The sequence below is a fragment of the Drosophila pseudoobscura genome, chromosome 2 (assembly GCF_009870125.1).
Source record: "Drosophila pseudoobscura strain MV-25-SWS-2005 chromosome 2, UCI_Dpse_MV25, whole genome shotgun sequence".
NCBI lineage: Eukaryota > Metazoa > Arthropoda > Insecta > Diptera > Drosophilidae > Drosophila > Drosophila pseudoobscura.
The window spans coordinates 11609127-11624452 of NC_046679.1; the positions used below are offsets into that span (position 1 = coordinate 11609127).

General features: G+C 47.5%; 3 protein-coding genes and 1 long non-coding RNA gene across 7 annotated transcripts; 2 read left to right on the forward strand and 2 right to left on the reverse strand.

Annotated features, from left to right (window-relative positions):
- Positions 1-55: 55 nt before the first annotated feature.
- Positions 56-5624, reverse strand: ry (xanthine dehydrogenase rosy). The gene is made up of 5 exons (XM_001358466.4): positions 5343-5624; positions 1702-4314; positions 494-1639; positions 260-427; positions 56-193 (listed from the first exon to the last, which is right to left on the reverse strand). Exons 1-5 carry the CDS (start codon positions 5394-5396, stop codon positions 143-145), a joined length of 4032 nt encoding a protein of 1343 aa, XP_001358503.3. The 5' UTR covers positions 5397-5624; the 3' UTR covers positions 56-142.
- Positions 5625-6063: 439 nt separating this feature from the next.
- On the reverse strand, positions 6064-6970 carry l(3)87Df (lethal (3) 87Df). Its single transcript, XM_002137321.3, has 3 exons — positions 6821-6970; positions 6561-6748; positions 6064-6506 (listed from the first exon to the last, which is right to left on the reverse strand). Exons 1-3 carry the CDS (start codon positions 6848-6850, stop codon positions 6392-6394), a joined length of 333 nt encoding a protein of 110 aa, XP_002137357.1. The 5' UTR covers positions 6851-6970; the 3' UTR covers positions 6064-6391.
- Positions 6971-8130: 1160 nt separating this feature from the next.
- Positions 8131-8959, forward strand: LOC26532387 (uncharacterized). Its single transcript, XR_004468560.1, has 2 exons — positions 8131-8278; positions 8341-8959. It is a non-coding gene; the product is annotated as an uncharacterized lncRNA (long non-coding RNA).
- A 1559-nt stretch (positions 8960-10518) lies between these two features.
- Positions 10519-15026, forward strand: LOC6897181 (traB domain-containing protein). 4 transcript variants are annotated; one of them, XM_033377260.1, is made up of 5 exons: positions 10526-10799; positions 11029-11406; positions 13221-13927; positions 13988-14107; positions 14167-15026. In XM_033377260.1, exons 2-5 carry the CDS (start codon positions 11262-11264, stop codon positions 14830-14832), a joined length of 1638 nt encoding a protein of 545 aa, XP_033233151.1. In that variant the 5' UTR covers positions 10526-10799; positions 11029-11261; the 3' UTR covers positions 14833-15026. The 4 variants fall into 4 exon arrangements, with proteins under 4 accessions (XP_033233148.1, XP_033233151.1, XP_033233150.1 ...); XM_033377257.1 differs by lacking the exons at positions 13221-13927; positions 13988-14107; positions 14167-15026 and adding exons at positions 11487-12035; positions 12159-13188 and having other exon boundaries at positions 10519-10799; XM_033377259.1 differs by lacking the exons at positions 10526-10799; positions 13221-13927; positions 13988-14107; positions 14167-15026 and adding exons at positions 10822-10912; positions 11487-12035; positions 12159-13188.
- The last annotated feature ends 300 nt before the right edge of the window (positions 15027-15326 follow it).

Consider the following 15326-nt stretch of genomic DNA (forward strand, 5'->3'; position numbering starts at 1 on the left):
GTGCATATATGTACATCCATCTGCCCATCCAAGTTTACTATCAGCATTATGCGAATTTAAATGTCAAATATTTATTCGATTGAACTATGTACAAAGTCACGTGCAGTAAAATACGAAATGTCGCAGAGTGCGGGATCAATCCTTAGGGCACAATATTCCAAGGAGTAAAGCTGCCTTCCTCGGGAATATCGAGCTGAAATGATTGGGTGGAATTTTTGTCTATGGTTATCTTTGATGAGTTATTGTGGGAAAAACCTACCAGATTAGTAAATTTGTCCTGGCAGGCCATGCGAATGCGGGCGGAGGTTGAGGGCGCCTCCAGAGGGAAATCCCCAGTCAAGCCCTGCTCTTGGCGAGCAGCTGCAATGGCCTCCTTGATGGCAAAGAAAGCCGATGAGCCAATGAAGAGCGGAGGTTCGCCTACGGCCTGCAAGGGACAAAAAGTGGTATTTACATACGATGTTTAATGCCATGAAAGGGAGGAGTATGTCACCTTTGAGGAGTAGACAGCGCGCGGGTTGGGGGCACCAGTCAGCAGACTGACATTGAACTCGCCGGGAATGTCGGCGAAGCCGGGCAGCTTGTACATGCCAGGACCTCGGGAATAGAGCATGCCCTGCGGCGAGTACATGAGCTCCTCGAGCGTGAAGAGGCCATAGCCCTGCATGAAGGCGCCCTCGATCTGGCCGATGTCAATGGCCGGGTTGATGCTCGATCCGATGTCCATCACAATGTCCGTGCTGAGCACCTGGTGATCGCCTGTCAGACAGTCGATCTCCACAACGCTGATGCCCACCCCGTTGGTGTAGTAGCTGTAGGTGCGAGCGTTGGGATTCGTCTCCGGATGGTAGCCAATGCCGGGCATCGCATAAAATCCAGTTGCCGAGAGGCTGACCCGGTCAAAGTACGCTTTGTTGATCCACTCCTGCCATGTGCCCTGCGGCAGGGCTTCCTTAATCGGTGCCAGTCGCTTGTTCAGCTTCTCGCAAGCGTCCAGCACGGCCATTCCATTGAGGTCGGAGCCCACACTGGCCGCTGTGGGCGAGGTGTTCGGCACCTTGTCGGTGGCAGTCTCTGAGATGTGGATCAGCTCAATGGGGATGCCCAGAGCCCGGGCTGCGCACTGAATCATCTTGGTGTTCAGACCCTGGCCAATCTCGACGCCTCCATGCGAAAGCAGCACGGAGCCATCGCCGTAGACGTTGATTAGGGCCCCAGCCTGGTTCAGATGCATCACCCCGAAGGCGATTCCATACTTGGTCGGAATGACGGCCATGCCGCGCTTGCGCCATCGGTTCTCCCGGTTGAACTTGGCGATCTCTGTGCGCTTCTCGTGGTAGCGCGACTGCGCCAGACAGTCATCCAGGCAGCGCTCGATGGGAAAGTGCTCCAGCTTCTGGTTGTAGTGGGTGATGTCGCCCGTCTTGTAGAAATTCAGACGCATCACATCCAGCACATCGCGCCCCACGATCCGGGCCACGTCCCTGATTATGTGCTCGCCGGCAAACATGCCCTGGGGTCCGCCAAATCCTCTGAAAGCCGTGTTCGAGGGAAGATTCGTCTTGCAGACCCAACCCCCGACGCGCACATTGGGAATGCGGTAGCAGTTCTCGAAGTGGTACATGGCCCGCTCCAGCACCTGAAATCGAATCCATCGAATGGGTTATATAGCTGTTTTAGCATTGGCTCGAGAAGACTCACCGAAAAGGACAGATCCATGGACCAGCCGGCATTGTTGTAGCACTCAATGTCGCAGGCTGTGATGAGGCCGTCGCTGGCGAAGGCCACCTTGTACTTGAAGAGGAACGGGTGTCGGGTGCCGGTGATCAGCATGTCCTCGTCGCGGTCCAGCATGCAGCGCACTGGGCGACGCAGCTTGTAGGCAGCCAAGGCCACGGGCAGAGCCACGGATATGCCGCGAGACTCCTTGCCGCCGAACCCGCCTCCCAAGCGCTTGGCCCGGCAAACCACTCGGTGTGCTGGCAGCGTGGTCACATGCGCCACTAGCTTCTGCACCTCGGACGGATGCTGAGTGGAGCAGAAGAGCTCCAGCTCGTCGCTGTCGCGGGGCACGGCCACAGCCGCGTGGGTCTCCAGGTAGAAGTGCTCCTGGCCACCCATGCGACAGCTTCCCTCGTACGTGTGCTCCGCCGCGGCGAAGGCCTCGTCCACATTTCCCTTGTTCACGTATCGCGGATAGTCCGGAAAGTAGGAGCCGTGCTCAATGGCCTGCTCGATGGTGACAATCACCGGAGCGAGCTCCTCGTACTCGACACGCACGAGACGCGCCGCGCGCTGAGCCAGCGCCTTGTTGTCGGCCGCCACGGCGCCCACGATCTGTCCGTAGCAGTGCACCTCGGCGGCTGCGAATACGTGCTCGTCGTGGAACACAGGACCCACCTCGTTCTCGTGCTCCGTCAGATCCTTGTGGCTGAAGAACGCGTGCACTCCCTCCAGGGCCAGGGCCTCGCTGGCATCCAGTTTGGTGATCTTGGCCCGCGGCTTTGTGCTCAGCACGAGTCCCAGATAAAGCTCTCCATCCATGCGGGGAATGTCGTCCGTGTATATGGCCTCGCCCGTGGCCTGTTTCAGGGCTGCGGCATGCACCTCCGGCCTTCCGATAGGATCGCATACGGGCTGTTCGCTGCAGACCCGCTCAAAGAGCTGGGCGCTACGCAGGACGGGTGTGTGGAAGAGCTCAGCCCCGCTGCGCTCCTCCGCCGGAATAGCGTCCGTAGAAATGATCCCAGCCTCGCTCAGCTTGCGACTGATGGAGAGGTAGGCCTTGAAGATGAGACTGACCACCAGAGCCCGGCGATAGGCAATCATGCCGCCCGGAGCGGAAGCTGCCAATGGAAGCTCTCCACACAGGCTCTCCGCCACGCGCTCCACCAGGTGATGATCCAAAGGCTGCTTGACCATCAGTTGGGAGGTGCGAGGCGCCAGCACCGTGGTGGGGGCCATGCCTCCGAAGGCCATGGAGATCTCCGCCACCACATTGGTCCGGGGCTCAAATCGGACGTTGACGGCGGCATTGACAATGGCTATGTCATCGTCGCGACGACGAGCCTGCTTGAAAGCCACAATATGCTGGTCCGGTGTGGTCTTCTGGAAGTGGATGCCCAGCAAAACCTCGTGGGGTTCGATGACGTTGCGCCGGTACCCGGTGAAGAAGCCAGTGCCCATATGAACAGTCCTGTGGCTTGTTTTGCCGCCGACTAGACTTGCTACCTCCAAGCGAGCGCCGGCGGCTGTCAGCACAGGATTCATGTCCGAGATCGGGCTGCCCGTCATGATGTTGCCGCCCAGACAGGCTACGTTGCGGATCTGCTTGCCGGCAAAGTAGTGCAGCATATCCACTGCACATTGAAAGAGGCGGGTCTGCGCCTCCGGCAGCTCCTCGATTCGCTGGCGGAGAAGGGCGTCGATCTCCATCAGGCTGACGGCAGCCCCGAAGTAAATGCTCTCCTCCGACTCGCGTACCTCCAGCAGCTCCGGCACCTGGGTGGGATTGATGAGGTGGGGGTAGAGAAAGTGCTTGAACTTGACCTCCACCCCGACCTCCGTGTTTCCCACCACCAGCTTGGCAGACGGATGATCAGACTTCAGCTGGAGAAGCTCCTGCAGGGTGGTCGGACGGTACCAGGTGACACGCTCTGAACTGAAGATCAGACTCTCGCTGTCATAGGTCGGGGTCAGCTGGAGTTCGGGGGGGAATATGGGCTCCTGGCTGGGGTCGAGGGGCTGGAATTGGCTGCGCTCAAACAAAGTGTCATCCGTCACGGATTGCGTGTCGTCGCCGCCTCCACATCCCTTTCCGTTTACTTTGCAGCATTTGTCGCCCATTCCGCAGGCGAACTCCTTGGTGAAGGTCTTGTAGCCCTCGAGGATGGGCCGGTAGCCGGTGCAGCGGCACAGATTGCCCTGGAACGCCACCTCCAGATCCCGCATCGAAGGTTGCTCGGAGCTTCGCAGCAGAGCATACATGGACATCACTATTCCCGGCGTGCAGAATCCGCACTGCGACCCATGAGCCTTGCCCAATCGCTCCTGGACAGGATGCAGCCGAGTCCTGGTGCTGCCGATTCCCTCCACCGTGGTCACGGCGCACCCGTGCATGGCACAGACGGGCGTGAGGCAAGCGTTGACTGCCAGATGCCTGATCTTGTTCTGGCCACGATCCATTCGCGATATCATCACCGTGCAGGCGCCGCACCCACCCTCGGCACATCCCAGCTTCGTGCCGCACAGACGCAGCTTATCTCGCAGATACGTGAGGAGCGTGCATTCGGGGTCGGGATTCGTATCCGTTACCTGAAAATCAAATGAAATAAAGTAGATTTATGACTTCAAACTGGTCTCAGATGCTTCAGGCACTTAATGGGTGTGTGCCCTGACCAGTTTTGTAGAATGGAGAGCGTTCTTATCAAGGGATACCATTGATTGTTGTATCAGAGTCGTTTTCCTAGGAACAAGGCCATATCACACCTCATATTCACAATCTTAGATATCCTTTTGCTCATGGCAAAAGACAGACAGATCGATATCTTCAATAGATAGATAATACGTAGTAGAGACCGAATTCTTCGGCCACATTCATTAGAGCCAACATGCCAGCTGAGTATTCTTTTGACTTGTGTAATCTGTATGACTGTTGTAAGCCCATTTCCCAGCCCTGGGCCAATAAAGTCTGTTACGAATATCACTATCACTATCTAAGACACGAGGGAAGGGAACCACACTTTGTTTATTGAGATTCCGCTCGGTAGTTGAGACTGGCACCTGCCTTTGAGAATTTTAATTGCTCTGCGCTAACACTAGTTGACTTACATATTGGCTAACTTTTATTTGGATAGCACTCCACTACGATGCTAATTTCGCACACGCTGGCGGCACACAGTAAACAGTCGAAATCCCGATAGTATTTCTGGATTAGGAGCTCTAGTCAAGTATATAGTCCGCTCCCCATAAAACTATTCTCAGTGCGGTGTCACGTCATTCCATTGACAGACCCCCGTCTGTTGTTTTTAGTGGGCCAGATAAGGTGCGGCGGGGCCACAAGCAAACAACGACCCTTTCTAAAGGGGGGTCAATTGTTATCAGCGCCGCGAACGCAATAAATAAAATATTCTCCGACTTCGACACTATCAATTGAGAAACACGTCGAATTGCATAAACGGCAGTTAAAAATGAATTATCGTAATAAAACGTCAAAATGCCCGATATAGGGGGTGAACAGCAGATTAAAATAGGGTTTACCCATTTGAAACACGCAAAGATATGCGTGCTACAAGTGTGGGGTGCCGTGCCCCAGTGTCTGTATCTTCCAGCCATACCCATACCTTCTTTCCATTCACAAAAAACACCAGCTCCGAAGTTTTTTGCTGGCCCGACATCGTGCTGTAGGCAGTATCTCTCAGTACCAATGACTATATAAGCGTTGTTTTTGCATGCAATTACTAATGCACAAATAAAGTGAGTGAAACAAGTTTTCAAATTTCCACCGAGAAATTCATGCGAACGCCGAAAAACACAACCGTCTCGCGCTGCCAACGAAAACGTTATGCGAACAAGTGAACCGAACCCCGAACACTGTCGACGACATGGGCACTTGGAGATTACGGCTCGTTGGAGAGACCGGATCGTTCTGAAGGATGATCGCCTACACGTGTGTAAAAATAAATCAACAACAACCCTCTGTGCGGGAGTTCGGAGAATTATCAGCACAGCGCTCAAATGAAAGCAAGCTATTCGGCGGCGCTGATCAGTCAGGTAGAATCCCAAATAGTCGGCTAGACTGTCTCCATTAATCAAGTATGGAGAGGCCTACAGTCAAAACACAGCCATTGACCCGCTTTCAGTATTTTGTAAAGAGCCAAGTTTTGGTTGACCGACTACTCGTATGCATAGTTACATATGTGAAACATTTAATTAGCAACGTCTTAAAGAAAGAGACAATTACATCACATGCGGTTGTCATAGATCCGCTCAAAAAGAAACTGATTTTACAGAGTTTACCTGTAATAGGCAGAACTGTTCGAAACCTTTAACTAAAATTAAATGTTTTACTTTTCATAGCTTTGAATATTCAATTTACTATGAATGTAGTCATCTCCTTATCCTCGGTCGAAGCTTACTATAACAACACTCATCTTTCATATTTCACAAGGTATAGTACGTTACATCCACAAAAGAAAAAAAATCTCTTATATGTTCTACTTTAAGGTAAGATTTCGCTTACAAAATAAACTATTTATATCGGTTTAAGTTCAGTAACAAACTGATTTTAAAACATGAAAGGTTCACCTGAATTAGATCAGACGTACAATAGTCCTTATCCACACACACAAATGTAAGAAAAGTAAAATATTTACAATATGTAATACTAATACTACGCAGACTTAAGGTCTAGTTCTTGTTCGACGTTTGTGCCTTCGTACAGGGCCTGGCGACGCATGGCCTCGCGTAACTGCTGCTGCTCGAACCGGCGGGCGGACCATTGATACCTGCAAAACATTAACTGATAAGCGGTTCAACGGGCCAAGGACAAATCAACCAACCTGCAGCTCATCCAGTACACAATGGTGCCACAGAAAAAGGATCCGAAGCCCACGTGAGTGGAAAGATGTGTACGGGAGGTGCCCAAAAATGTCAGCAGACCGATGCCAATTCCGCCGCTGATTCCGTACAGAAAACTGTTACGAAAGCATGGTATCTGGGCAACATCGCGTCCAAAGATAACGAAGCTCTACAACGATTAAAGTTCAGATAGGTAGCACTTTTAGTAGACTGTTATCAATGCGTTTTTCCCAATTATAACCTTGCTGGGGTCCTCAGGTTCCTCGGCCATGCTTTAATTTCAATTTAAAATATTGCTGCCCACCAAAACAATTCAAACAGCTGTTGTGGCCAGTGTTGCTCTATACAAGCCAGCAGAACAGCTGTTGTGGCCAGTGTTGCTCTATACAAGCCAGCAGAACAGCTGTTGTCGCCAGTGCTGCTCTATACAGCAAACATGTAAAAACCTGGTCGTACGACACAGGACTGACGTCATGCAAGGTTTTTTGTAGTATGACCAAACATTTTCCAGTTCGCTTTAGCAACAATGAGTCTCATTCCATACACAAATGTTGCGCATTCCATACACAAAAGCTGCGGCAACATTTACTTGAAAACCGTTTTTTGGTGAAAATAAAATACATAAAGGTAATTAAAAAAGCAATCTTGTAGAAAATACATTTATCTATGGGATAAAGCTAAGTGGGCAAATCTATATAGCTTGAAATATAGGCAATACCCGATTCGCCGCAGTTTCGCTATTGCAACAATGAGTCCCATTCCATGCACAAATGTTGCTAATTCCAAGCACACATACCCTGGGGGAAATGAATGTTATAGAATTGTGAATACGTTTGTCTTCCAAGGCTCAGTAGGTATCAGGATCGAGATAAATATGTACAAGATACTAATAATGTACTCGAATATGTCTAAAGAATATCAATTTGAGAAAAGGTCTTAATAAATTACGTTTGATCTTCATATAAAACTTAGCGATATAGGGTGTACAAAGGGCTATACACGCATCACGTCTTCAAATACCAGCAACATTGCAACTGTTTTTTTGTTGAACGTTTTCGTTTAAACCTTTTTTTACGCAAAATCCAATAAAAGCAAGGACTAAAAACTAACCAATTGTGTAGAAAAATAATTCATTAATCGGTTAAAATTATGTGGGCATGACTAAATGTTCTATATAGCTGGGAATATTCGACGGAATAAAGAATTGAGCAATTGGAACGATACTCATTTGCTTATGTTACTGTTGTATGAGCAAAAGTGCCTTGTGCGTCTGCCTACAGTGGCTTCAAATTGAATAATTTTAGCTCAGTTCAGGACTCAAGTCGTGGAACTGTTTAAATAAATATCATCACATTAGCCTTGAGTCAGTTCAAACTCTTGGAAAAAATGGAATACACGTTTTTTATGTATCTCGTCAGTCTGAAATCAGCAGTAGAGTGAACACTGAAATTTCTTGTTTAATTTTTAGTTTTGTGTTTTTGGATTCCAGTAAAAAAAAAGTAACAAAATTAAACAAAAAAAACGTTTTGAAAAATAATTAAAATTTTTTTTTTTGTAATTTAAGGTTCATACTTTGGACTTTGTAGACTGCGCTGCGTCGGCTGTGGGTCATGTGGCCCTTGCGGACCCTGCGGCGGACCCTGTTGCAGTCCCTGCTGTGGACCATCCTGCTGAGCCCATGTTCGTCGAATCTAAAAAGGTTAACTGAATTTATAAATATTTGTTCTGTCTTATTTGACTTATTCACTCCCATTTTATTAGGTACTGTACCTTTCTGTTCTGCTGATGATGACAGCCAGTCATTTTTGTCGGACCAGCGACGACTAGCTCTTCTCCTGCTTTCTGTGGATAAATCCTTGGCGATGGCAGCCCTTCTTGATGGCAGTTTTGTGCTTGCTCTTGTTTGCTCTTACTGTATTAGCATCATCTTCAGGTGATTGTTTCTTGATGCCATCCATCATGGAGCCTTTTTGTAATGTCACGTTGTTTCACGTAGAAACGTACGACATATTAAAAAAGTCTCTAAAATGAATGGGATCAAAAAAAAAAATCACCAGAAGATGTTGGATATGCCGTTAAAGCAAACAAAAGCAAGCGCAATACTTTCATCAAAAAGGAGGAGCAAGAGTAGAGCTACTGCCGGAGGCGCGACGCGAGTCCTCCGAGGCCGAGGAGACGGCGGCCGACGACTTGATGATGAGTGGTGGCTCCACGACCGGATTGAGCCTACAGTAAGGGCGTTGCGATCTGCACGCTTTCGAGTGGAGACTTTCGAGGCTGCTTTGCTACGTGCCTTCTCCGACGCTTTTATATGACCACCTCCTCGGTGATTTGCAGAAACTGGATGCCGGCTGCCAAGAGTAATAAAGCTGGTGTCGGAGTAACTTGATGGTTTCATTGTATGCGGAATTAAGAGTGGGTTGTGGCAAAAAAGGGTTCATTATCTGGCAGTGTCACAATGAAAATCTGCAACAAGAAACTTATGAAGCTACATACATATGTACAATATTTCTAGTTTGACAGAGTACTCAAAACCTACAGGAGCTGCTGTACATTTAAGAAAGGGTATAGAAATCCAATAAAAGCAAGTGTTTAAAATAAACCAGTCAAGTAGAAAATTGATTCATTAATCGTATAAAATTATGTAGGCGTGGCTAAATGTTCTATATAGCTAGTAATATTCAACGGAATAAAGAATTGAGCAATTGGAACGATACTCGTTTGTTTATGCTACTGTTGTATTAGCAAAAGTGCCTTGTGCGTCCGCCTACAGTTGCTTCAAATGACAGTAAGTCCTGATCACAGGGCACTCCCCAAAAACAGCGGCTGTTCCACGGCTATTCCGTGCTTTCCACCTTCGCATTTACAGTTACAGTCTGGTCAGCATCTCTCTCTATTCCAATATACATATGTACATATTTACATAAGAAGATTCAAATGTAATTAGTGTAATATAAGAGGAATATTTATTTATTTTATGATCTCTATACCCGATACTCAAAATGAGTATTCTGTTTTTTAGATTTGTGGTAAAAGTGGATGTGTGTAAAGTCCAGAAGGAATCGTTTCCGACCCCATAAAGTATATACATTCTTGATCAGCATCAATAGCCGAGTCCATTGAGCCCTGTCTGTCTGTCCGTCCCTATTAGCGCCTAGTGCTCAAAGACCATAAGAGCTAGAGCAACGACACTTTATATCCGGACTTCTGTGATATGCCACTGTTACAAGTATGTTTCAAATCTTTGCCCCGCCCACTTCCGCTCCCACAAAGGACGAAAATCTGTGGCATCCACAATATTGAAGATACGAGAAAACTAAAAACGCAGAATCATTGATAATGACCATATCTATCAGATTCCTGAATCTGGATCAGATCGGATCATTTTTATAGCCAATAGGAACAAATCAATTTGCAGTGGCTACGCAGCGCCCGACTTCACGCTCAAATTGATTTTCTGTCTCTCTCGAACGCACTCTTTGTCGTGTCGTTTAATATTAGCGGCGTCTGCCGGAGGAGAGCCATACTGACTAAGTGTACATGTAAAGTTGCGGTCTCCGCAGCTACTCACAACGTTCCCCCTCGTTTTAAACTAAAAATACGGATGTGATTGTTATTTTTAAATAACAATCAACGGCTCAATTTCAAATGATGATGATAAACTGCCCGCGTTAGAGCTGTCAAACCATCGATAGTGGCGCCACTCGATAGTTTCGAATAGAATGATTTAAAATATCGATACTATCGATAGTATCGGGTTCATATAACTACGATTAGAAGTCTTTTAAAGGCATTTTTTTCAAGCAAAATTATATAAATCCTTTTTTTTGTATCGGTGATCTATATGGTGGCAAGGCTGATTGCTGAACGATCAAAAGTGTTTTTCGGTTCTCACTTTTCAAAATAAAAGTAGAAAATGGCAAGTTACCGATTAGAGCTCGATAGTATCATTAATAGTAGCAAAACACCGATACTATCGATAGTGCCATCGATGTTTTGACACCTCTAATACACTTAGCTCGTCACAGATTTATTTAATTCTTTAGTTTTTTGGGTTTAATTACAATCGCACTCACTGGAATATATAAAAACAATCAATATAATCACGCGCCCTAAGCCCAGCAACAAATCTGTGTCAATTATTGGTCCGTTGATGCCAAAAGAACGTCCAGCAGTGCACCACAACCCCACGCCACACAACAGAAAACAATACTTTTCGGGTAAGTAGGCTGTAGTAGGCACAACGCTGCTGAGCCCGGATTTCGACAGCATAGGCCCAGTCCCTTGGCATACGGATGCCTTATATCAATTTGACTTGGACTTTTCAATCATAGTAAACACTGCCTATTTCTCGGAATGGACACGTAGACAAAACACGGCAATCAATTTTCAGTTGAAGAGTTCTCGGTATTATCTGTATCTCTGATAATCTCTCCTTAACTGTTGCAGCGCCCGCAGTTATTTATCACAAGACGCCAACATCAGTCATCGGACACACGACGGCACACGGACAGCAAACAGAAACGGCTGCCAAGCCAATCGAAGGCTTAGCACATACATAGCTACATACATACGTGGACGCTGTGTCTCTTGACTATTGAAACCGAATTTTGACTCGTAACCGACTCTTCCAGCCAACTGTGCACACAAAAGACGCGCAGGTCGAAAGTACATACTGCACGATGGATGTATCAACCTCAACCTCCACATCTTTTGAGTCCTCCAATGCAACGATGGATAATAATAGCAGCTCAGACACGGGCGACACCACCCTGTACGGCAGTGCGCTGGACAACCTATCAGCAACGGCTTACGGCTCCTGTAATGGTAAGTCGGTTTCATGCCTATCCGTGGGCCATGGGCTGGTCAATCAGCCCTATAAGTAGCTTTTAAACAATCCTTGACAGATATAACTGAATCGTCGAAAATGGGATTGCGTTTCGAGTTGAGCGACAATCAGATTGACAGAATCTATCATGAGAATCCACATGTGTGTCGGCCGCCAAGTGTAACAAAATCCCAGAAGCACGAACTCTGCATGCGCTGGCTAAATGCCTCGTACAATTCCTTCGACTCATCAAATTGTGCCCAACACCATCTGATGACCGATCCTGATAGAACTCACGAAGATATAAAAGCTGCGTTTACAGAAACCGCTACAAAGCCTGGCTCTGTGCTTCTGCAGAAGGATCATAAACTAGGGATTAAGCACCCACAACTCGAACGCTACATACCCAGATTGGAGAATCGTCTAACCACGCCCAAGCATCTGGAAGCTGCGTTTATAAAGCCCATCAAGACCAAGGCAGACAAGAAAACAGATGCAATAAAGCCTGGCCCCATGGTTTCTGATAATCGGAACACACATGAACACATGGAAGCTTCGCAAATGCAGCCCACAAAGCTCAAGTCACCAAAAAAAAAACCAACAAGTCCTTGCTCCTTGGCTACGAAAAATCAGAATCTAGGGATAAAGCACCCACAACTAGAACTTCAGAAGACAGATGGGAATGTACAGTCCCCTAAGCTCAAGTCACCAAAAAAAAAACCAACAAGTCCTTGCTCCTTGGCTACGAAAAATCATAATCTAGGCATGAAGCACCCACAACTCGAACTTCAGAAGACAGATGGGCATGTACAGCCCCCTAAGCTGAAGTCACCAAAAAAAAAACCAACAAGTCCTTGCTCCTTGACTACGAAAAATCATAATCTAGGGATGAAGCACCCACAACTCGAACTTCAGAAGACAGATGGGCATGTACAGCCCCCTAAGCTGAAGTCACCAAAAAAAAAACCAACAAGTCCTTGCTCCTTGACTACGAAAAATCATAATCTAGGGATGAAGCAGCCACAACTCGAATGTCACAAACCCATATTGAAAGAACCTGCTACCACTCGAGAGCATACGGATCTGGCCAAGTTCAAGGTCATCCAGAAAGCCAACCCTGACCCCATCACTTTGCAAATGCATCATAAGCTTAAGCTGGAGCATGAAGAGCTCGTACGTCAGATAGACACCATAAAGCTAAATGTAACTGTACTCCAAATAGAAACGAATCACATGGAGAATAAGCTACGGCATCTAGCCCAGGAAAGGGAACTTAAGGGATCATTCACTGACGAAACTAAAGCGAATCTTTTCGCTGAAGCGACGAAGGCTCTCGAAGCGCAAACGGCTGAAACTTTTCCCACTCAGTTTCTATCAGAAATATTCTCAACAGTCGCAGGCGAGGAGGAGCTGAAAGATCATTTCTCAAATTTAGACCACGAGCTGCGGGCCATAGTGGAGAAGCTTTGCGTGGACGTTTACCAACTGAAAAAGCCGACAGAGACAAAGACGGTCAACAGAAAGATTGAAGCTCTGAAAGCGAAGCTGTCGAAAAAGTATCAAAAGCAGATCAATAGAGAGGAGAAGAGCTACAAAAAGCGTGTTGCAGCAATGAAGGAGAAGTGCTTCGATATGCTACAGCAGTTCCTGAAAATCAACAACCGCGACACCTACAGCAAAGTATTTCTAAAGGAACTGAAAGCTCTATACGAGCAGGACACTCAAAGTTTCTAATTTACATTATTTTTCTTGTATTAAACATATTTGTTTGCTGCACCATATTATCCCTTGGTTTCTTTCCTTTCATCCGCAGATAGTCTGATTAGCGAGATTAGCCACAGCTCGACGCCTACTAATGGTGCTATCAAAGCGGTCAGCGCGGATCTTAGTAGCGAAGCAGCTGCCTTCAAGGCCGCTACCCAAGCGCCTTCAGCATTCACCGCTCCCACCCCAGCTCTTAATGCCAGCATGCTGCTCATCCAGTCCGAGAGCACCGACACGAACACCTCGCAGGAGGAGGTGGATCCAAAGTCGCAGCTGGCCAACAAGACAATATTCAAGACAGATAATCCCAATTTGTCAATTATAGAGATAAACGATAACTCGATTAAAGCGGAGGACCTCGAGAAGGAGGTCGTGCTGATTGAGGGGGACAACGTTAAGCCCATACTGAAGAAGTCCCCCAGCAAAGGACCAGCGGCCGCGGACCCAGCCTCGACCACAGACAAGCGACGCCGTAAGACAGAGTCATTGCTGCAAACGAGCAAGCAAAAGCTGGACATCTCCATAGCCGAGGCCTCGGCAGCGGCCGATGGAGACAATGACAACCGGGAGGTGGTTGTTGCCTCCAGCCACGATCAGCCACAGACAAAACGCGACATAAAAATCTATGATACTCTTGAGGAGTTTGACCAAAATCTTCCGTCGACGGTGACGCTGTTGAACACACCGTTTGGTAGCAAGGTCTATCTCGTCGGAACGGCGCATTTCAGCGAAGAGTCACAGGATGACGTCTCTCTTGTAAGCCTGCAGCTGCATCTTCATCTTCTGACTAACAATATATGTGCACTCCTTTTCCAGGTTATACGCAATGTCCGTCCAGATGTGGTCATGGTTGAGCTATGTCCATCACGTATACACATTCTGAAGCTGGATGAGAAGACGCTACTGGAGGAGGCCAAAAATATCAATATACCAAAGGTAAGAGGCCAAAGTAAAAGAACGTTAGAGTACTACTTCTTTGCGAAATTCACCCTCAGATACGCGGTTTAATACAGACCCACGGCTACATCAACGGCGTCTTCTTCATTCTGATGCTCCAGATGAGTGCTCAAATCGCAAAGGATCTTGGAATGGCGCCGGGCGGTGAATTCCGGCGGGCCTTCGAGGAGATACACAAGCTGCCTGGCTGCATTCTGCATCTGGGAGATCGACCCATTCGCATCACGATATACCGAGCGCTGCGCGCTCTGTCCCTGTGGCAGACCATGAAGCTCGTCTGGCGCCTGACATTCACAGACAGCATAAGCATCGAGGAGGTGGAGGAATGCAAGAAAAAGGATTTGTTGGAGAAACTGATGCAGGAGATGGCTGGCGAGTTTCCCGCCTTCTCGGACGTATTTGTTCGCGAGCGTGATCTGTTCTTGTGCCACTCCTTGCAGGTGGCTGCCCTACCACAAGCGGCTCCCGGAGGGTCTGGCGTCCGTCCCGTACGAGTTGTGGGAGTGGTGGGCATCGGCCATGCCAATGGCATTGCCAAGATGTGGGGCAACGTAGACCCAGAAAAGATACCCTCCATTCTCGAAATTCCGCCGGCCAGCCTCAGTCAGCGTGTGTGCAAGTTCACCTTGAAGTACGGCCTCATTGGCCTGGGATGCTATGGCGTTATCCGCTTTGCACGGCCCCGACTAACGCGTTTCTTTTAAACTGTGGCCCCAAATTCACTACGTTGTTAAATATTTGTGTTATTGACTTGCAAATCCCTGCGCAGAAGCATATATATATGACTCTCACTGAGAATTAATTGTATTCCATTGTATTGAATGTTTTGATAGAAATCCCTTATACACGAAATACAACCACGGATGTATGTATATATTTACATACCTGCAGACACACATCTACAGAAATCTGAAAATACTTGTACACATAATCCTAGTTTTAGAAACCATTCCCCATTTGCTAAATAGTATGAGGACTCGAATTGCCCCAAAACTCAAACCCCCACGAGTCCTACATTGGTTTTTACCTTTGTTGTTGTCCTCCGGTTTGTTAAACAAAACACCTAAACTACATATACAAGAAACTAAGTTTTGTATCGCATTGTACGTTGTATGTACAAGGTTTCCTAGCAGGGCTGGATCTGGTGCCCCTTGTGTTAAGCTCAAGAATACAATTAATCATCCTTTAGTATGCTTAA